The sequence below is a fragment of the Lactuca sativa genome, chromosome 4, assembly GCF_002870075.4.
Source record: "Lactuca sativa cultivar Salinas chromosome 4, Lsat_Salinas_v11, whole genome shotgun sequence".
Lineage (NCBI taxonomy): Eukaryota > Viridiplantae > Streptophyta > Magnoliopsida > Asterales > Asteraceae > Lactuca > Lactuca sativa.
In genome coordinates, this window is record NC_056626.2 from 17036750 (window position 1) to 17060151 (window position 23402).

At 34.8% G+C, this 23402-nt stretch overlaps 1 protein-coding gene across 2 annotated transcripts; it reads right to left on the reverse strand.

The window, feature by feature from the left end:
- Positions 1-3487: 3487 nt before the first annotated feature.
- LOC111879987 (40S ribosomal protein S9-2) lies at positions 3488-6458 on the reverse strand. 2 transcript variants are annotated; one of them, XM_023876409.2, is made up of 4 exons: positions 6373-6458; positions 5466-5548; positions 4982-5363; positions 3488-3878 (listed from the first exon to the last, which is right to left on the reverse strand). In XM_023876409.2, exons 2-4 carry the CDS (start codon positions 5491-5493, stop codon positions 3695-3697), a joined length of 594 nt encoding a protein of 197 aa, XP_023732177.1. In that variant the 5' UTR covers positions 5494-5548; positions 6373-6458; the 3' UTR covers positions 3488-3694. The 2 variants fall into 2 exon arrangements, with proteins under 2 accessions (XP_023732177.1, XP_023732182.1); XM_023876414.3 differs by lacking the exon at positions 6373-6458 and adding an exon at positions 6343-6367.
- Between the last annotated feature and the right edge of the window lie 16944 nt (positions 6459-23402).

A 23402-nucleotide genomic window follows, 5' to 3' on the forward strand; every position in this document is an offset into this window, starting at 1 on the left:
TTTCTAGCTTTTAACGATCGAATTTCAGATAGCTCTCGGGTAGATCAGCTCGTTTACATCCATACTTTCAACTAATGTTTTTATTTTAAACTTGGTCGGCCACTTTGGTTTCTATATTTTTTCTTTTACAAATCTAATTTAAAAGAATCTAATAAAATTCTCTTTTTAAGTCTACGAAAGTAGTTGAATTATTAGTAACTATCTTTAGCTTTCAACAAATAGTTTTATGTTTATGTTGATGTAATTTCTTCTCTCTCTCTCTCTCTCTTTCTCTCTCTCTCTCTCTCTCTCTCTCTCTATATATATATATATATATATATATATATATATATATATATATATATATACTAGTTTATAACCCGTGGGAACCACGGTTATAAAATTAATCAAACTTTTATAGTAAAAACTCAAAATTATTAATAAGTTATTTTAAATAAATTATTAATTTAAGAGATATTTTTTATTAGTTATGTGAAATTATAATCATTGATTCAAATAAATATATAAAATTAATTTTTAATATATATTAGATATTTTTTATTTGTGAATTAATGAAAACAATAATTTAAAATTTAATTTAAAATTTAAAATTTAAAATAGAATCACATTAATGAGGAGGTCTAATAAATTTAAAATGGAAAAATAATAAATTGACAAGTGGCAACACATTAATTAAAATGTCTAATATGGTGACACATGGCAAAAGAGCTACTCTTTTATTAGTATAGACTAGTTGTTAAACTCATGTATTACATGGGTTAATTTAAAAAAAATATTAAATATAAATGTCAAAATATTTGAGAGCTTTGAATTTATAAGAAAATAAGAAAAACAATGATTTATTATAAAGGAAATGTTTTTTATATTTTAAATTTAAACATATAATTTAAATAAAGAAAAGATACTAATGAGCTTTAATTTTGGGAATTTTGAATTTAAAAAGTTAAGTTTATTAGTGAAATTAATATCCATTTATTACTACATTTATTGTAATTATTACATTAAAATATTATGTGAAATTTAATAAAATAGAAAAACTCCTAAAATGACATGTGGAAAAAATTTAATTCAAAATAACCACAAAATGACATTTGGCAAATTAAATGAGAGCGTGACAAGTGGCAAAAAAAAAAACTTTCATTTATTAGAGAGGATGATATATATATATATATATATATATATATATATATATATATATATATATATATATATATATATATATATATATATATATATATATATATATATATATGTTTGTTAGAAAAATAACAAACATGCTTTAAATACCAATTAATTTGTAGGAGAGTGTGAGATACCAATTGTAAGTTGAGATGAATGTTTGCACAACCTCATAGACAAGTAATACCACTTGAGGTTAGGTGCCTTTAAGTCTTAACCATACAATCGTAGTTTTGTAAAAGATAAATCAACATGTGGATGTCAATCGAAAGAATCTGAACACATAATTGCTTTTCTCAATTTAGTCATAGAATTAATATGGATGATTGATAAAATAGTTTTACAAATAATCAAGAAACCAATCAAACAGCAAACCAATTTGTTAAGCCAAACAAATCACATCGTTTTTTAACCAGAAAATGTGTTTTAACATGAATGCTCAAGTAGGAAAATATATCAATTAATCAACAAGTTGCTCACACTAAACACAAGTAATCACTAATCGTAAAGAATCTTATCTCAAACACAAAAAACAGTGAAAAAAAATAGGTGAAGAAGTATGTTAGCAAATAATCACAAATTTTAGTAACCAACATTTGAAAATATTAGTCAATACAAGACTTATTCAAATGTTGAAACTCTTCACCTAAAGCACACAACTCCCAATCGCACATTTCTTTCAATTTTGATCAAAAAGTCAATAATATGTAGCAAGCTATCATATCATGACTTTATGCCAAGTAGTTTAACAAAACAGGATGCAGAAAAAATATGGCAAGAAATGAATATTTGCACATTATCCTTCAACAAACAATAGTAAGGCATTTTCTTAAAGTGAAGTTACGTATCAAAGTAATGAATATCAAGTTGAACAATACACATAAATTTTGTAATCGAATAAATTAAATTATCTTTGATATTCGACATAAAAGTGAAGGGTGCTTCTGAAAATTTTAGTGGATTTTAAATAAAATAACCACCATGAATTATACAACCAAGTTTGTAAGTTTGAAATAGTCACCACGAACACTAGACACAAATATAATGGTAAAATGAATATGAAAGAATATTTGCAAACCAAGGTTTTGTTTCAAAACTCCGAAAGCTTCTCGTGGCTTTTGTTTCAAAACTAAATGTTTATATTATTTTTAAGTTAAAATGTTTTATTGATCATTGGACAATGACATTTGTAAGTTTATTTCAGAACTTGTATTGAGACGGCTTTTGTTCCGATGTTATATGGTCAATTATTAGGGATTAAGTTTGATCCAACTATCCAAGGATTCATTCATTACAAAGAATATTACACTATTATTATGGTTTTTCCTTGTTTTTTTGAGGTGCTTCTTTTCCCTTTTATGATACTTACTGTTCCACAACAATGTTTGGCGAATTTATATATCTAGTCACTCAAGTATTTTTTGTGCTCAATTGGTCCTTAATGTCAGGAAATACCAACTAATTAAGGGTTTAAGGGAAATTATATCACATTTACGGGTAACATGCTGACGTGGTTTGACATGTGGTTTGTTTTTGCACTGTAACACAACAAAGTTTAACGAATTTACACATTTAGTCACTCAAGTAATTGACTTTTTTTGTATCAAGTTGTATAACTGTGTAATTGATAGGTAAATTACAACTTTAATGGTCTATTAGACATAAAAAAATATTTGAGTGACTAAATATATAAATTCCTCGATTATACGTAACTTACTAATCCCTCAAATAACAACATATAGCCATGGAAGTTTAGTGGAATATCCTTTATGTTAATTGTTAAAACGGCATAATCACATGTCCACAGGTGTGTTTTAGACTTATTGGTTATTTTTAAAGTTCAAACAATTATAATTGTTTAACAATATGAAAGCTCCTATGGTCAATTTTGTGAAACTCTTTGAAACACCTTCAAAGAATAGGTATTTTTATTCTAAAACAAAAATGTATTTAGTAATATGATGATGTAGACAAAACATAATGATTCAAACTAATAATCAAAAGTTGTGTTTGAATATACAACAGTTCGTAGAAAACTTATTATCAATATCACTATAAAGCCATTCAGCCATCAAGTAAAAAATCATTTCTTAAACTCAATAAGTAACTTAACTACGTTTCTGTTGCCAACTTGGTTATTGGTTGTTTCTTTTTCCTTGTTAACTAGATAAAGGTTTTTCGACTATAGAAATAACCATTTGACAATTACGTTCCAAAAAACAAATCTGACATTAAGCCAACATTTTTACGATAAATCAAATCTGACTTAACCAATTAAGTAATTCTGTCTTTTAAGATTAAAGGGACATTTGGCTTTACGTTTACTTGATTAATAAAAACAATGTCACAAAAATGAGCATAAGTTTTAATGTTTACTCACCCTTGAGACACTTACTTGATTGCATGATATCCATATTATCAAATAAAAAACTTGCTATGTTTAGAGGTACTGAAAAATATCAAAATAAAGCATGTTGACAAGATAGTAAAAAAGATGAAACATGATGACATGTCATCACTCTTCATCATCCTCGTCAGCGTCCCCACCTGACGCCTTCTTGGCAGCCGCCTTTTGGTTCTTTCGCTTGACTCTGCCAGGTCGCCCGCCTCCAAAGGGACTAGTGAGAGAAAAGTCAATATGCTTCTGGGAGTCAACACGCACCATGAATGATGGAACATTCACCACTTGCCTTCCCACCCTGTTGTATTATGGTGGAATGGAATCACAGACAAACGGAATGGAATCACAAACAGATGGAATGGAATGAGCGGTAACAGAATTGATGAATTGAGTCATTCAAACATGTTGTTATGATATGTATGATGATTAGAATTTTTAATAATGTTGAAAAATGAACTTTAGTTAAATGAAAATATATCTCTAAATAAATTGCATATCAACATTTTTCATTTTGTTTAAAATGTATAACATTTCAAATTGTCAAATAAAGGTCTTTATCATTTTATATTAAAAAAAACTATCTACAGAAATAATAAATAAAATACCATGAGGATCTTATGATTATAATAAAAAATAAATTTAATTGTTTTTGAAAGACCATAAGAAAAAAAATTAGTTGAAGTATAAAAAATTGGGTTAATCTCTTGAAAGACCTTATACTTTGTGTTTGTTTCCGGATTAAACCTCATCTTTATCTTTTTCACAAAAATGACCTTATATTTTTTCATTTTTTCCGAAAAAAACCACAACTTTGTCATTTTTCCGAATAAACCAACACCCGTCTAAATGTTTCCAAATAAATCCTCAACATTTTTAGTTTTTCCCTCACATTTTACTACTTCTTTAGCGAAAAATGACTAAAAAGACCAGATTGAAAAAAAAAAAAAAATACAAGGTCTTTTTCACGAAAAAACTGAAGTTGAGGTTTAATAATCCAGAAAAAAACATGAAATATAAGGTTTTTTATAAGATTAACCCTAAAAATTTAGGGTTTTATGCAGAAAAGTACCATTATTTTAGGAGATTTTTTATAAAGTCATAAATCTTTTTTAACAGAAAAATCCTGATTATTTTTATTTTAACAGGAAATGACAGATTATGTGATTTTCCCATAATAATGGTACTTTTCTGTTCAAAAAAAAGATTTAGGACTTTATTGGAAATTTTCCCAAAATAATGTGACTTTTCTGCATAAAACCCAAAAATTTATAAAAAAAATTAGTGTCATTGACGATTATTAACTTCGCTAATTCCATCATTACCAAACACTACCTAAAAAATTCAGTAAATTATAACTGAAGTGACCAATATATAAATCAAGAATTTAATTTAATTACATACCTGATGTGCCTTTGCTTGATGAGAACTCTAGCATGGTGGATGGATTTGGCCATTCCAGTTTTGAACACAAGTGTCTGTAAACGGCGTTCAAGAAAGTTTTCAACAGTAAGGGCAAGAACGTAATCTAGCTTGTTTTGGCTCTCATCCAAAAGTCCATATCTGTTCATCCTTCTCATAAGGGCTTCACCTTCAAAGATCCTACGTGGGTCCTTTTCTTCAAGGGTCAGAAGCATTCTTGCAGCATTACGGATTCTGCTCAGGGCATATTGAACCCTCCAAAGCTCTCTTTTGCATCTAAGCCCATATTCTCCAACAAGCTTCAGTTCAGCATCTAATCTTTCCTTCTCGTATGGACGACGGGGTTTCTTGAAAGTTTTCCCATCTAAAAAACATTTTTGGATCTTGTTATTATCATATTCTTATATGTCAATTATGATTGAATTTGTATAAAAGGGAGTGAAAAGAAGGGTAAAAGATGAGTTACAGTTGCGGTAAAACGAGACGTGCACCATTGTTGTCTATGTCAATGCTTGTTGCTCTCTCTCTCCTTCTCAGCTGCTGAATAAGCTGATGTTGAAAACAAAAAAGTTATGGTTCAATGGAGCTACAGAAACACTTGTAATTCTATAGAAAACAATTTCAGAAAGCAAAGTAAACTGATGAAGGGAAATCACATTAGTTTCCTCCAAGAGTTCATCATATTGTGAATGTTACAATAAAAAAAATCAATCAGTTTGGGATTATAAACTTGGATTGATGATATATGCATGTGTATACGTATGTGTGTTCCCTGGGAGTGATTTACACTTGATATGTGATCTGAAAACACACTTGTTGAGTTGCTGCTCATTTAAAAGGTGATATATTGAATAAAAAACTCGTAATCAACATCGGACAGAAATGTTTCAGAAATATATTTGGCAAACTTTAAAATTGATTCTCATGCTCTTCCACTACAAAATTATCATCATAATACTTATAGATTGAAACAATGAAATTATAATGAATTGTAGATCTTCTGAAACTAGATTGACAGCTACAAGATGATACGCTTCAAAAGAAGCGTTTAACATTATAAAATCGCCCATGGAGAGCTTCAAAAAAAGTGATTTTAGGCATAGAAGAGATAACACATCAATTTTCTTAAGAGAATGAGATATATACCGAATTAACGATAGCTGTGGGGTAAAAAAAAAAGATAAAGCATCGACGCAGAAAGCACAAATTCTAAGAATTAACGGCTATAACGATCAAAATAACCAATAGATCAAGCTAAATGAGGCCAAAATCCAAAACCTAATTCACAGACGGAACAATATATACATGTAAATTACATAAAGAAACAAAGCTGAGATATTAACTGAGCGAAAGAGGGAAGAAAAGCTTCAAACCTGCTCAATGGAGACGATACGAAAAATAAACCTGCAAAAGCAGTGAGGTGAAGCGAACAAATATCATTAGGGTTTAGAATAGATAGGTCTGTGAGAATGGGCCTAAGGCCCATTGGATCTACTAATGCTAGGCTCTTCTACAACAAGAAAATGTAATTTCTATTTTTCTTTGATAGTTTCTAATCACGAGTAATTTATGTAATTTAGTTTTGGTTAAAGTTAGAGAAATTAAATATTCTTCTATAATTTTTTTCTAATATTCTTCTATCATGTCAAATGTGATATGTGTTCTATTTAATTTTCCTTAATAATATTTTAATTCACATATTATCATTTAATATGACAGGAAGATAAATAAGAGGAAATTGTAAAAGGATAATTAATTTCTCTAAAAAATTTACTGTAACAGATATGATTGTGATATTATCAGAGACTATTCTCCTATATATTTCAATGTATAAATTGCAGGTTTCGATTTAAAGTCAAAACTACAAACCGTATAACATATATGATTTTAGATTTTTATAAATCACAAACCGTATCTGTTTTAAACCATGTTATGCGGTATGGTTTGGTGTGAACGTATTGTGAGTTTTAAACCATGTTATGCGGTATGGTTTGGTGTGAACGTATTGTAAGTTTTATGTGGTTTGGAAGTTATTTAAATTTATAATTCAAACTTTAAAACACCTTATAAGTAATATGGCTAACTATTTTCTCATTATAAAATGTAACAAGTGATAAAAATATATTTGAGTTTAATATGAAACTAGTAAAAAATCATGCGTTTCACCACGGGTTTGAATGGGGTGTGATTCATAATGGGAAATAATTTGTAATCAAATTGCTAGAATAGATTTTCTTAACGTTGCCAAAAAACATCATGCTAAAACTATTACGTTCATCATAATGGCAAATAGTTTGTAATCAAAAAGTTAAAATAGATTTCCTTAACACAACAAAGCAAAACTTAAAAGAAATGATATGGCATTCATTTTTGTAAACTTTAACAACAAAAAAAAACACATATGCATACAAAATACATAAAACGCTTCAACAAATTGTAGCCTATAAAAGTTTAAATGCAAATTCAAAAAGAACCTCGTGCAGCATGACCAAAAGAAGAGCTATTAAATGGAAATGGTAGAAGAAGGTAGCTATACTTTCATTTTCTTCGGTGTTTCTGTGAAAAGCAAAAAATAGCATTGTACTTTCAAAAAAATTAAACATAAATTGTAAAAAGAGTAAATTTCCATATATATATATATATATATATATATATATATATATATATATATTCACACAAATTTCAGCATAAGGGCATTTTAGTCAACTAAGACAGATTTAAAAAAGGAAAAATCGAGATTTATGGGATAATAAATGATTTTGATTTAAAAAATCTGATTTATTTTCAAATTAATTCAATTTCAAACGTAATTTGTAAGCATATACAATTTTATTCTATCAGAATGTCATTTTGTTAGAATGATATTCTGTAATTCTGTCAGAATGGTATACAACTATGAACATAATATTATAAACACATATTATCAAGATCAATAATTTTTAATGAATACAAATGTTATATAAAACGAAGTTTAATAGTTTAGAATAAATAATTACATTCATTCTTAAAGAATACAACTATGAACATAAATTACATTCATTCTTGAAATCTCTTGCAAAAAAAATATCGGCATTCTTGAAAGAATCCTCATTCACTTTCTTGTTTCGTTCCTAGATGTCTTGTGTATGTTTGACCTCTAAGCTACTTCAAAATATCTAGCATTCTATGAGATTGACATTTTGTGAGATTTGCATTCTGTCATAATTGTATTACATGAGAATATTTTATAGGTGCTGCAAAAGGAGATAAACTCGAGGATGGTAAGTGATCCCTTGGCAAAACTTCAAACATCTGAAAAACATAAGAAACAAAAATCATGTTAAAACATCAGCCAATTGCAATACAACCCTTGCAGAATCATTCTTATGTGATTATACCGGAAATACAATTCTGGCAGAATCATTCATATGTGATTTCCAAGATGATAATACTCTCCACAGAATATTCTTAAAGAATGAAATAATTATTCTTACATAATGAAAAAATTGAAGATAGGAATAAACACCCAATAATTATTCTACAGAAATATTCTTATGTGATTTCCAGCACTTTATTTCATAATCGAAAAATGATTCCCTCTCTTTCAATACTGAAAGAAAATGAGAGTAATTCTAAATTTAAAGTATGATAGAATAACATAATTCACTGTTTTTATTTTGTTTACCTTAGGAGATGAGATGCACAACAATAAACATTCCATCGCTAACCATGAATACAATCTAAGATTGTCATATTTCTCTTTGGCATTTCATCAAACACTTTAAGGACGCTCCCTAAATCACCACATTTTCTATGAATCATGAATGAAAAAAAATCCAATTCAGAACCATCAACATCAAATTCATATGAACAACAATAAATTTCAACACCATTATAAAAACCTAAAACTTAAAGTTGAAATTGTAGAAATTTTCCAGTTGGAAGAACGAAGAAAAAAACCTGTTTTCTATGGAATGGAATTGCAAGTCTGGTAAATTAAATTGTAGAAATCTCTTTGACCAACTATTGGAGATAGATGTCACACCCCGAAACCGAAACGGCGGAAACGTTCTGGGGTGGATGGCGTCATGTCAAGTATCACAACACATGCATATAGTAATCAAAGTACAACAAAACATTGCATTAATAGTAATAATTTTACGTGGTTACAATACAATACATCGAAGTAATACAAGTAAATAGAATAAATACAGCGTGGTACTAAGCTATCTTCATCAACAGCTCCTGGCATGTACCTGTTCCAATGCTAACCTGAGAATACAAGTTATTTGAAAAGCGAGTATCAGCATTTTAGAAATGCTGGTGAGTTCATAAGTATTTAGTGACTTTTATTCAAATAACTATATAAAGAAGTAGTTAAGTGTTTACTGTGTATTAGAGTTCTTTCTAGAAAATCCTATATTTTCTTTAATAAAGCAACCTTCTACCAAGACTGGTCAGTGTTATGTGGTAAAAAGTGGTTTTCCCTTAATTGCTATCACTATCAAAATATTGAATTTGATTATTAAAGAAAGCAAGAGACAACAGGGAGATAACATATGCCTCAGCAGTGAGGACTGCTGACTAAGGAAAAGGAATCATAGACTCCAGGAGAGTATCGAACTAACGACACGCCTGATTCAGTCTAACAAGTAGAGACTCAGACCTAGAAGGTACCAAATGAAAGGTACAACTGGTAAGGTCTAAAATAGTGAAAAACAGACCCCAAACAGTATCAAATGAAAGATACGTCTTGTAAGGTCAAAATAGTGTGACCCTGAAAATGAATTACCAGCATACAATGTAAATTGCCGGTGAGATACCGTTACCTTAAGGCCAAAGAATTATAAGGTAACCCAGGATACTCGTAACCATACTGACTAGAGTACCAGACGCCCTACAAGCGTCTAAGATGTGACATTTGTCACCCGTTGGCTTGGTAGGTCGGGACTGTAGCTAGCAGTTTGGGTGCGGGGTTGTCAATCCCGTATAGATCTATACACACAATGTCCGCTCTCCCTACAGGAGACTCTGGTTACCAACTAGACGACAGAGAAGGCCGTGTCCTGAAGATGCATCCCAAATAGTGGGTAGAGACTTCCAAATAGTGGGTAGTGTGTTCCTAATGTAAGTGTAGACTAGAGGTAGAGACTCTTAACTGAACTGACTAGAGAATTCCTGTACGTCCATATTCATATACATAGTATATAACTAATGAACCAAATGACCTTCAGACGGCCATCCGATCCCACCAGACCACATCTCAATGAAGAAAAGGAAATAGGGCGGACGAGCCTTCCTAAGTCTTTCAATCATTACTTATATGTATCTATATAAGCACATACATACATCTAACTACGACTGAGTGTGTAATAAGTAGAAGTGATTCTTGTGAAGTAGGAGTGTCTAACAAGCGAAGTAGGAGCGGTCGCAAGTGAAGTAGGAGTGTCGATCAAGTATAAGTGTATCACGAAGTAGAGACGACAATAAGTGAAGTAAGAGCGTATTGAGTATAAGTGAAGTAGAGGCGATATCAAGTGTAAGTGAAGTAGAATCGTATCACTAAGTAAGAGTGTGAATAAGTATAAGCGTCCATCAAGTATAAGTGACTTCAAGTATAAGTGAAATAGAGACAATAACAGGTATAAACGCTTCAAGAAGTGAAAGCGTTACCAAGTAGGAGTATAAAATAAGTATAAGTGAAGCAGCAGTAACTAACAAGTAAAAGTATACATGAAAACCTTGGAAAAAACTTTATACTCAGGAAATCGCATTTTGTATTCTTTGGTAAAATAAGTGTGAAAACCTTTAGAAATCTTTGGAGCCTTTCATAAATCAATTTGAAAAATGGAACTTTGATAAAGCAGTAAAAGTAAGAACTTGAACAAGTGAAAACCTTTTAGAAAGCCATTTATAGTGTCCTACTTGGTAAAACAGTGTACAGTGTAGTAAAATCTGGTGCATGCGGGTTATCAATCACATGTGATTGATATGATAACTAGCATGTTTAACTTGTATCCCCCCTATAAAACATGTAAAAACATTTAAAAGGTTCATTCAAGGGTATGAACTCACCTGGTGTAAGTAGGTCCGACGAAGGTGCCGTTTGGGCGTTCGGTGTCACGCAAGGACTCGAACACACTCTATGACCTATTTAACATATGATAACATATGTTTACATAAAATTAGTATATTTAATACTAATTAAACAAATATACGCGCTCATAGGAGCGGAAAACGCTTTGGTTGAGTGTTTGGGTGTCCCGGGTAGCGTCTAAAGGTGTGTATGGCTAAGGAATGGAGTTTACCCTCCGAGAGTAAACCCTTAATACCATGTTTATGGCCCAGGGACTACTCACCATGAGTTTACGGCCGTAAACTCATGGTGATGGGTTCTAGGGTGTTTTAGGCTTCTAGCTTGTTCATGGGATTTTTCTAAGTACTTTTCCAAAAAGGCTTGAGTGGGTTTAAGGCTTCTAAGGGCATTATATTGGAGTTTACGGCCTAGGGACTACTCCCATGGGAGTTTATGGCCGTAAACTCTCATACCATGGATTTAGTGAAGTTTTAAGCCCTTAATACCTTCCTAGCAATTTCTAATGGAGTGTGATGCCATTATGGGGGATTAAAACCATCATTTGGGTGTGTTTTGGGGAGTTTACGGCCTAGGTACTTGCTTGGGCCGTAAACTCCAAGTCACCCCATATTTCCTTGTGTTTAAATGTTCCAAACCCTAAATAGCATGTCCTTATTTTATGTCTTAAGCCTATGGGTGGTTTGGGAGTGTTTGGAACTTCATTTAACAAGTTTAGAGGGTGTTTACGGCCTAAGCATGTGCTTGGGCCGTAAAACCTCTTTTATGCCACAAATCTTGTTGTTTTGGGGTTCAAACACTCCTAGGCTAAGTCTCCTAATAGTTTCTAAGCTTAAGGATGAGTTTAAAGGCATGTTTGACACCATATTAGGGGTTTACGGCCCTAGAGTGTTCCTGGGCCATAAACTCCTTATTCCATGCCTTATTGGATGATTTTTGAGGTATAATCACAAGCCAATATGTTTGAAACAAGCTAGGGTAAGGAGACTTACGATTTGGAAGCGTTTGTTGGCGGATTTGGGGCGAAAACGGGTCTAGAGAGAGTATAGAGAGAGAGTGTAAAAAGTCTCCAATGGACTCCACTCACCCTATATAGGGTTTTGAGTCAGGGCTCGGTGGAATTCTACCCAATACTGCCATTAAACGGGGCTTTTGGTCGCACCCGATTTAGTGGTCGTAATAATAAAAACTAACTTTTTCCAATTAAATGGAAATGTATGTTATGTGTTTTTATTTCCTTTCATCACGACTTAACGGCCTATTAAACATGAACAATTGTAATGTTTATTTAATTGACGACCTCCAATTAACGGAACTTTTATAACTGGAATATTCTGTTAACGGTAACGGGGAAATGTAACGGGACAACTTAGGTTGTCACATCATCCCCCCGTTAGAGGGAATTTCGTCCCGAAATTCAGGTCTAGGCAAGGAAGTAGGTAGGAATGGCCCAGTAGGGGTAAGAGAGTACTTCCTATACGGTTGTCCTCGCATTCCCAAGTGAACTCTTGTCTGTGTTTGTCATTCCGACAGACCTTCACGTACAGGATGCGGATTCCGTCTAGTGTAGCTAGTGGGTTCCAACTGGTGTATCTACGAGGTTAGGGTTCTCAATGGATTCTATCAAGATGAGTGAGGCACGAAGAGTGTTGTCGGATAATCGCATATCAAGTCTAAGAAGTGGATCGATCGGGTGTGAATCTTGTGGCATATCCTAAAGTAGTAGTGGTCTAACGAAGGTTGGACCAAATCTCTGCGAGGATTCTCGGATGGTCCTAGGCTCTCGGAAGGGTAGATCCTTTTAGTACTTAGAACATAGTGTACCTCTATGGCAAGATCGTCACTGGCGCGATCGTCACTGGCGCGATCGCCATTTCGAAGTTCCTAATGTTCTCTTCCGTACTGGTAGTATAGTCCTTCAGGTTGGTTTTTAGAAAGCTCAGGTGGTCTTTGCCTCGCGTTTCCTGTCAACTGGTTGATAGAGACTTTCTAGATCGTCGAGTGGGTTGCGTATCTACGGTTATCTGTTTGCTGTAGAGTGTCTATCTCAAGCTTGTGCAAAATGGATCTGCACTAACGAATCTTAAGACACGGGAACCCTGAGGGTCGGAGAGATAGGGTTTCACCATACGAGTGTTGGACTATCTCGGGAGGTGGTTCTACTATCTCTGCATGAGGTAGTATCCATGGAACACCTAATAGTCCAATGGATCTCTAAGACTTTGGTTTATTCTAGCGTGGAAAGTGCATGTTCCTGCATAACCCTTCGACTAACACTAAAGCTGGTGTCAAGTCTATAATCTCTTCGGGATCCGGGTCATGAGACTTAACGCAACTACTTTCGCACTTGACCAAGTATTCTTGGCTGCGAAGGTTATCCTGTGGTTCTCGGTATCCTAGTGTTCACTTCGGAAAGTGTAATTCATCGTTTACAGGGCGACGACGATTTCCTCCTTGCGAGAGGGTGGAGGATGATAAGCACCACTTGTCTATAACTGGGTGGACGAGGTGCATGAGTACTGCGAGCATCTACTGCAACTACTCTTCCGAAGATTCTGAGTTTTCTCGGTCTAGGTCAAATCTAGTGGGTATAGGGTCTCATCACTCGGAACTTTACTCGCTCAACCCGCAGTGATTCTCTTGACTTCGGCTCCTATGTTATGGAATAGGGTGAAAGTGTTTTGCGGAGAGGTCCGTGGTAGAGCTCATGCTTGGCTTAACCGCCAATACTTGATGTATGCCAGCAGTATACCTGGTTATAGTGGTCAACCTCATGAGTTCTATTCTCTAGATTCACGAACCTGATGTGCGAGGTGCGAAAGGTCTCCCGGGGGAATCTACGGAGTATGCTTCGGTTGGTGGTCGTCTTCTTAGAGTATCTGTAGTGTCGTTCACTTCGGTGTCTATCTAACTACGAGGGGTCGGTCAACAGTGCGGGGTACCCTCTCTTGGGTACTTCTGAAGGTTTGAGATAAGAGGGACGATTGACGGATTGCATTATGTTTGATTATTTGTGTTAGGTTTAGGTTCGGGAGAACCTTTATTTGCCGACATGGCTATGTAGAAAGTTCTTTTTACACAACACTTAAGGATATACACGTGGTTGCACGAAGTCAAACCATGATCAATAGAGTCGTCGAAGTTGGCACACTCCGACATGATATAAAGTGAAGATTGATAGATTCATGTGCCGAACAGGCACACAAGTTCTAGGTGTCTCGGGTTTCGTCCTATGTATCACTACCGCGGATACTTGGACCGATAGAGTCGACGCGGAACTATAGAGAGTCCTAAGTGTTTCCGAATAGAGTACCTTTTCATGAACAGATTCTCACGAGACATTTCTATAATCGCCTCACATATACTAGTCATGTATATTTAAGGTGGGGAGGACTGTTAACTGAGCGACCCCGCCCTAAATCCACAACCAAACGAGGAACAGGAAATGAGGCGACATTTGCTCACTCTAGGTCTGTCCATCTTAAATATACATGGCCGTAACGTATATGTTTAGCCATTATAGTTTTACCTAATGAATTTTAAATTTTATAACAGTGCTGCGACTTTCGCCTTACTGGGAAGAATTTACATTTGAATTAGTCTTTTATTGTTCTTAGTTTAGTTATCCGAGATCGAGAGACGTACCAAAATCTAACGAGTTCCTTGTCGCTTCTCCCTAAGTAGTAGTGTCAGGCTCCTTCTGTGTCTTTGTCTTTCCCTTCGGTTGGGCAGTCCTTCTTGAAGTGTCCCATTTTACCACATAGGTGGCAAACTGGATTGGTCGTCACTTTGGTGATTGATGCAATACGCTCCACCAGAGTTCTGCATACGCGAGCAGTATGACCCTTCATGTTGCACCTAGCACAATAGAGTTCCCGACAGGCACCATGATGATGGTAGCTGCACTTGCTGCAGTGGGGAAGGTCTCCTAGGTATGGTCTTCTTGAGGTCGGGAGGGAAGGATTGACAGGGGTATAGACTGCCTCAGCTCGTCGCCTTTCAGAAGGTCCTTGAGCCGAGGTACTTCCCTCCTCAATCTTGAGTTTTCTCTTTAGTGGGTTCGGTGAAGGTTCTTGGGAGACTGGGTATGAAAGTGTTGGTTGCTGCTGTCCATTGCCAGGATTGGAAATCCCGACAGGGCCCTTGCTAACATTGGCGGTGTTAGCATTTAGGTGAGCCATGACAGCTGCTACGGCTGCTGAGACTGCAACTTGGAACGTAGCCTCATCTAATAAGAGAGCAGGTTTCTTGCTTGTGGATTGGTTACGCTTCTTCGGTGGCATGGTTTTTCCTACACGGAAAGGAATACAAGGTAATGAGAGACGATGGTTAACCCTGGACATTTCTGTCCTGAACGTATTAGGCATAAATTTTTCTCGTGCCTCGGGTACTGGTTGTCTGAGTGTCGACCTACATCCCTATGATGTAGTCCTGGTAATCAAGGTAAGAGTATGAGTATCGGAAAAAGGCCATAAGATGCGAGTCGTTCCTACTAAGTTACCTTTATACTGGGAAAGGTTTCACTCTCCGTCCTGGAGAGATTTGAGAATGGTTCGGAACGAACTGCGGAAAGAGAGGCTCACAAGGGCAGATGGCTAAAATTCTCTCAATAAAGGTGCGAGGATCCGCCCTAATCGTGTATCTGGCAACGGGAAACGACGATTTACCTAACACATAGCGTGAGTAGTGTAACCCCTAACTCACTAAATTTTATTATTTTATGGGTGTATTAGTGGGACGAACACGAGGAAAAGACAATTCCCGGGTTCCATATAATGGCTCCCTCGGTCTGCCTCGTATCTTTGACTGGAATCGACGTTAGTTTCCTTCAGGTAGTTTCCTAGGGTTCTCTTCTCGTATGGACATATTGAATTTCTACTCCACCTTCCTTCTGATTCCGGCTTTGGGTGTCACCGCTTCATGATGGATGACTGGAATCTCGGAAGTTTAGGCGAATTTCTCACCAATGTCCCTAAAAGAATATGGGCACTTGGTGCATTCAATAGTCTCGACCCAGTTCATTTATTTCCGAACAGGAAATCTTCTCAATGAACCTCCTCGGGGTCGGAATCAACTCTTCTGTCAAGCACTGAAGTGGGTAGGGTTGTCTACAGGGTTCGTGCGAGAATGGAAATGTCTAAAGAATCCTAAGAGATTATTAACATTTCACTGTATGATCCATATCGAGTCCTGCTACGATTACACAGGGTATACAAATCATATATAGCTTAAATCCGATAGGCCTTCGAATATGTGATACTACTCTAGAACCACATCCCAACGAGGAAAAGGAAATAGAGCGAAACCACACATTCTTAGCCTATGGATCCTTATTATATATAACCTTGGGAGTATACTCTCTGTAGTTGTAGGTATATCAATAAGGATCTTTTTAGTTATTCACGCAAGGTTGTTAATGGATTCTAAAATACCCCTATGGTATTTTAATTCTTGTTTGATTCTTATCTTCTGAATATCATTCTGGAATTAGTGTGGATCTTTTAGCGTTCTAAAATACTCCTATAGTATTTTAACTTTATGTTTGGCTCTAGCATTCCTAGTTGGTAAGTTTCAGACCTGTTGTACACCACTATCACTCCCAAGCACACATTCATCGCATCTCGGATAAATGTAGTTGATCAGGTTACATTTATCCCAGCTTACGACTACATAACTGCCCAGGTTTGACTGTAGTGCTCAACATCCGAAGACTTTTATTATTGTTCTTCTTGTGATACTTTTGTTCGAGTCTTTAGATTCTGGATGTTATTATACTTTGGTAAAATATGGTTATATTTTAAAGTATAATTCTTGGTCAGAGTGTTTTATCCCATTGTGTTTATAGGTCGTATATCTTTTATGAATTGAAATACTTAGCTCACTATAAACAATGCTCTGATACCAATCTGTCACACCCCAAAACCGGAACGGCGGAAACGTTCTGGGGTGGATGACGTCATGTCAAGTATCACAACACATGCATATAGTAATCAAAGTACAACAAAACATTGCATTAATAGTAATAATTTTACGTGGTTACAATACAATACATCGAAGTAATACAAGTAAATAGAATAAATACAGCGTGGTACTAAGCTATCTTCATCAACAGCTCCTGGCATGTACCTGTTCCAATGCTAACCTGAGAATACAAGTTATTTGAAAAGCGAGTATCAGCATTTTAGAAATGCTGGTGAGTTCATAAGTATTTAGTGACTTTTATTCAAATAACTTTATAAAGAAGTAGTTAAGTGTTTACTGTGTATTAGAGTTCTTTCTAGAAAATCCTATATTTTCTTTAATAAAGCAGCCTTCTACTAAGACTGGTCAGTGTTATGTGGTAAAAAGTGGTTTTCCCTTAATTGTTATCACTATCAAATTACTGAATTTGATTATTAAAGAAAGCAAGAGACAATAGGGAGATAACATATGCCTCAGCAGTGAGGACTGCTGACTAAGGAAAAGGAATCATAGACTCCAGGAGAGTATCGAACTAACGACACGCCTGGTTCAGTCTAACAAGTAGAGACTCAGACCCAGAAGGTACCAAATGAAAGGTACAGCTGGTAAGGTCTAAAACAGTGAAAAACAGAACCCAAACAGTATCAAATGAAAGATACGTCTTGTAAGGTCAAAATAGTGTGACCCTGAAAATGAATTACCAGCATACAATGTAAATTGCCGGTGAGATACCGTTACCTTAAGGCCAAAGAATTATAAGGAAACCCGGGATACTCGTAACCATACTGACTAGAGTACCAGACGCCCTACAAGCGTCTAAGATGTGACATTTGTCACCCGTTGGCTTGGTAGGCCGGGACTGTAGCTAGCAGTCTGGGTGCGGGGTTGTCAATCCCGTATAGATCTATACACACAATGTCCGCTCTCCCTACAGGAGACTCTGGTTACCAACTAGACGACGGAGAAGGCCGTGTCCTAAAGATGCATCCCAAATAGTGGGTAGAGACTTCCAAATAGTGGGTAGTGTGTTCCTAATGTAAGTGTAGACTAGAGGTAGAGACTCTTAACTGAACTGACTAGAGAATTCCTATACGTTCATATTCATATACATAGTATATAACTAATGAACTAAACGACCTTCAGACGGCCATCCGATCCCACCAGACCACATCTCAACGAACAAAAGGAAATAGGGCGGACGAGCCTTCCTAAGTCTTTCAATCATTACTTATATGTATCTGTTGGGTTTTGAGCAATCTAACACTTCCTAAGTGTGCATGCAACCCTAATAAACCTTGGATCTATGTTTTCTTCTAAAATACATGCAAATAATAATTTCCAAGGTTTTTTCCTAACTAGCATAGCATAAGGATTATGAATCATAAAACCACTAGTAGAAATACATACCTTTTGATGATGGTTGATTGTTTGGAGTTTGAGAGCCAAGCACCAATAGTGTGAATGCCTCAAATGGAATCACAAATCACCACAAACACTTGGAAAACTTTGAGAGAGTAGTATACTTTCTTGTGGAATCGGCCACCACTAAGTCTCACACAACTAGTCACATTTCTTGCATCATATGCTTCTTTATATAGTATGCATGGTTAGGGTGAAACCCTAATAACCCATGTCTTTTCCTTTCCAAGGATCCATGGGTTAAAAGCTCCATGGACCATCCATGGATTTCCATATTAGCTTAGCCCATTAACAAATGAGTATTATCCCACACTATATAAAATATAATAGCCCATAATTTAATCAGTCTTCTTTTTAATCTCTAAATTAATTCATAATTAATTTAAGACTAAAACTAATTAAATAACATGACTTCATATTAATATATTATAACTTATAATATATTAATAAATCGTAAGTATACAATTTTCATAAAATTATCCATAAATCGTTTGGGTGAAGTGCAACCCAAATGGACCATGCCGGGTCGGGTCAAGTATGTACCAAATAAGTTATGGACTTAGACACCTTGTCCAACAGACTCCCACTTGGATAAGTCTAATAACTATATTTGCGTATGTTACTTCAGGAACCAACCAGCAATCGTAGCTCTCGAAAACTCTGTTGAACTATGAATCAGCCGGACAAATACATGTAACAACGTCGTACTTATTGTCCAGCAGTTTGTTTCCCGATTTCCGATTTGTTTGACAAAGAACTTAATCGAACACATCAATTTAGTTCTGACCGGCCGGTACATAGGTCACAACAAAATCATCGAGGGGCCCAAATATCGCTTCTATTTCTAGAAGGAACAGATAAACTTCGACTCATATGCTTGTTCTACTACTTGTTGAATTGTACACAAAGGCACGTTTTATAACATCAAGTTACTGATGCGTTTACGTGCAATCAATGCACAACCAACTCATAGGTAACAACTCATATCTCTAGGTTTGAAGATTTATATGATATTACCGTCTCACGATCACTCGAGATAAATTCCATGAAGTGATACAAGTGAGCGTGGGTTTATTCCAATACTCATAACTTATGAGCACTCATGAATGTTGTAGCAACCATTGCTATGACTAAACCCATTTAGCCATCTACAAACTCGATTCATGACAGTCTTGATTCATACCTACTTCCAACATATGAACGACTGTGGAGTGTTTAAATAACTTAGTCATTCGGAAAGAATAACCTAGCTATTTTGGAAGTCAAAACATGCAAAGTGAAACACAATAATAATCGAATCCAATATGGTCTCAGAACCCTTTTGAATATAAATAGAACCACCTTTTATTTATCACCATATTGATTACACATTATTCATTGTATAATGTTTCAAACAATCAACTTAAGACTTGAATAAAAACAACAGTCGTCCCATGCTCCTAGCATGTACACTTTGTTTTTCTAAACAATAGTTATGCCATAATCCAAGTATGCACACTATGTTTGTCTATGATCCTTACATTGTGATGTAGATCAATTGAACATGATTCCAATGATACTCATTTCACAATCCCAAATCCTTATTGTAAATGTGAGAATCCCCGATTCCTATCATTTACCAAAAAATCTGTTAGATTTTAAACTTTTATGCAATGTTCCTCTTGTAATGATTATGCACAAAGTCACAAAAACCTTGTCACCAGTCATTACAGAGTATTCCAAAGGAGGTCAACTTCTATGGAACGAAAGTCTCATATTCAAAGTACATTGCTTTGAACATCCTTCTTGCATTAAGGTTTTCTAATCTTACATAGATTGAATAACTTCCACCTATGGAGACATTTCCATAGTCCCATTTTGACTATCACTACCGAACAAGAGTTACTTCTTTTCAGAATATGTCAATATGGTCCTTTTAGACAACTTACATCATACCTCCAACTTTCCCTGAGCAACCAATCTTTGGAGAACCTCAGATTGTCCTCGACAATTGTTTAATCACTTTAGTCATATCCAGTTCTAGACTTTTCCCTTCTCAATGCCTTAAACATTTGGAAAATTTAGAAAAGATGAATATTATCGCACATGCAATCGATCCTATATCCGAAGCATATGGGACACGATTCATGATGTCTCACATAAAGACATGATACTAGACCAGTCTTTTGCTACAATATTTTTTTATTTGCCATGTTTTCAAAATTTAACTATGAAGAGGGATGCCGTAATCATAATCAAAATTTGAAAACGCAATATATATAGAATTTCTTCAAGTTGAACCATTCCAACATAAAATTCATATATATATTCTTGACTAAAGATGATTAAAATCTCAATCTAAGCTTTTAGAATTGAAATGAAGTATAATTTCCTCTCCCTTAATTATAGCAAAACAACTTTTCAACTCCTGCAACTTCACGAATTGAAACTTTGTTTTCTATCATTAATATTGCTAACTTGCAACACTAAACGTAATGATCATGCTCCCACTAACATGATGATTATCAGCATAACACTTATGCTCCCACTAGCTCTGACATATTTCCAGAAATTTGTTGGACTTCTGAAATTTAGATTCATACACCCTTTCTTAGATAGCTCACATGTGTGTCTAAACAATTTTCAGGACTATGAAAAGGGATGCCGTAATCATAGTCTCAATTGCTTAGGCATTTGCCATTTCTCACAAGTCCATGTTAGTGTGCCGGTTAACCACACACGCTCCACTAACGACTTTTGAAAATGCAAATAACACAATTGATATCTACGTAAAATCTACTTAGTGAAAGCGTTTCCTCACCATCATTTTCATGAATCGGAGAGAAACCTTATGACACTTAGATTTTATAGTGTATGATTTGCTATCCATGTGAATTTGTCAAAACCATAATCACAAGATAAGATTAGTGACAAATTCAGCCTTACATGGATTAAACTTGTTCAATCTTAGTTTCTTGTCACCTTGGTAGCACAAGGCCCACCAATGCTTCCAAGTTGAACTCTGATAACTCACATGCAAATTCAACTTATTTGAAGTAGGTACAGAAATAAGAATTATGTCAACACGATAGGTTGCAAACCTTAAGTCGTGTGCTAGTGATAAATTACTAGTTTTACTCTTGATTAAATCTTGAAACTTTTTCAGGATCTTTAAGGCTCCCACTGTCCCCTTAACATATAAGTTTCCCCAGTCAAGAACCATTCCTTGACAAAACAAATATTCAAGGGACAATGCGGATTCTTATCAAGACTAACACTTCACACAATTGGTCTTAGTTGGTCTTTGTCTCATCCAAGACATCACAACTTACCAATCTCAAATGTACAAGAGTAGAAAACATTTTACTCTTACATTTGACTAGTGTTAATAAATCTTCCTTTATGTCACTCAAAGTTACAATATTGGAGTATGACTTTAAGAATTGTTTTGGAACGAAGTATGACTCATCTTCTTGATTTTAACCAATCCAACAATTCATGACCTCTCTTCTTAGCCATAACAATGCACTAAGACGTCCTTAGAGTATGAATTTGTGATATGGTTTCATAATCATTAAGATGATCATGAAATATGATACTAAAGTACTCTCCCATCCTTTCAGATTTGAGAAACTTTTATCTTTCTGCCTAATTTTATTCTTCTCATTTGTTTTGTCATACATTGTAACCTTTCCAATGTTACAAAATTATGCTTAACCTCATAAGTATAATCATATTTACTAATCTTTAGTAAATCATGACAAATCAATCTTTGTGGTGGACCTTGACCAATGTACACCCAGTGTACCTAATTCCTTAGTCCTTCAATTGACTCACATATACATGTGATCAAAGAATTAGTCTTAATTTTCAAAGATGAAAATTCTCATTCATCATACAATACAACTTGTATGATTCCAAGTTTCTGTCCAATTGAAACTTGGGTGATGAAAAACTTTCTTCATTTGGTAAATTCATACACTACCACAAATGAAGGAATCAAATCCACTTTTCAATATTGCTATTACTGGAAACATATAAGCAACAATTTTCCACAGATGCCATTGTAAGGATATTTTTAAAATAAATAAAATTAAAACCTTTTTTTTCTTTTATTTTAAAACGTTGCGGAAAAACTTATCCTTACAATCCACATGAAAACCTTGTTGTTATCTATTCATAAGCAATATATTATAACTCTTAAGCAACAGCTCAAAATTCTGATTACCGAACCATGCGATCGAAACCCACCTTTGCAATCAGAATCAACATATACTTACTTTAAGCTTCCTATCTTTTCTTTGATTCTTAAAAACATCAGCATGTGACCCATTCACATTATGTAATAAGAATCTCCAAATAGGAACTTAATAGAGTTAGATAGTGGACTTTACCCGAAGTAGAGTCAAACCTCTTGACTTGATCAACCTTATGACCTTTCAGGTGAATAGGCAGCTTCGCAACCAATTCCCCTTCCTTTAGCAACAAAACACATGGACCCTTTGGTAATGGCACATGAGACTATCTCAGACTTAGCCTTTCTCTTTACCATTTGGTCAACCGAGTTGACTATGGCCGATCCCTTTCCATTGGAAGAGAAATCTTTTTCTAGATATCCAATGCTACCATTGTCAATGTTCATTTAAGACTTGGGAAGTTGTTCTTTTAATCAAATTTGCTTTACTGGTGTTCCAAATCATTGCTGATTCCATAACACCAAGCAAATAGATAACATCATTAAGGGTCATGTCATAGTCTGTCTCATAGTAGTCCTAAAGAGACTCACTATGTTACTAAGAAAGTGATTGAACATCCAACTTTCACAAGACTTTGACACCCAACTCTCCCGGCTTGTCAATATGTGACTTTATCTCCAAGATGTGAGCACACATAGACTATGCTTGCCAATAGGGATTGAGTGACTTTAAACTTTTCAAGAACTTGTGGGTGAGGGAGAATAATTGGAGGAGG

Excerpts from the sequence above, each read along its gene's own strand:
- LOC111879987 (XM_023876409.2), bottom strand. The coding sequence starts at position 5,493 with ATGGTGCACGTCTCGTTTTACCGCAACT. Across the intron at positions 5,364-5,465 it reads CGTCTCGTTTTACCGCAACT|ATGGGAAAACTTTCAAGAAA; the intron begins GTAACTCATCTT and ends AATGTTTTTTAG. Across the intron at positions 3,879-4,981 it reads ATCAAGCAAAGGCACATCAG|GGTGGGAAGGCAAGTGGTGA; the intron begins GTATGTAATTAA and ends ATAATACAACAG.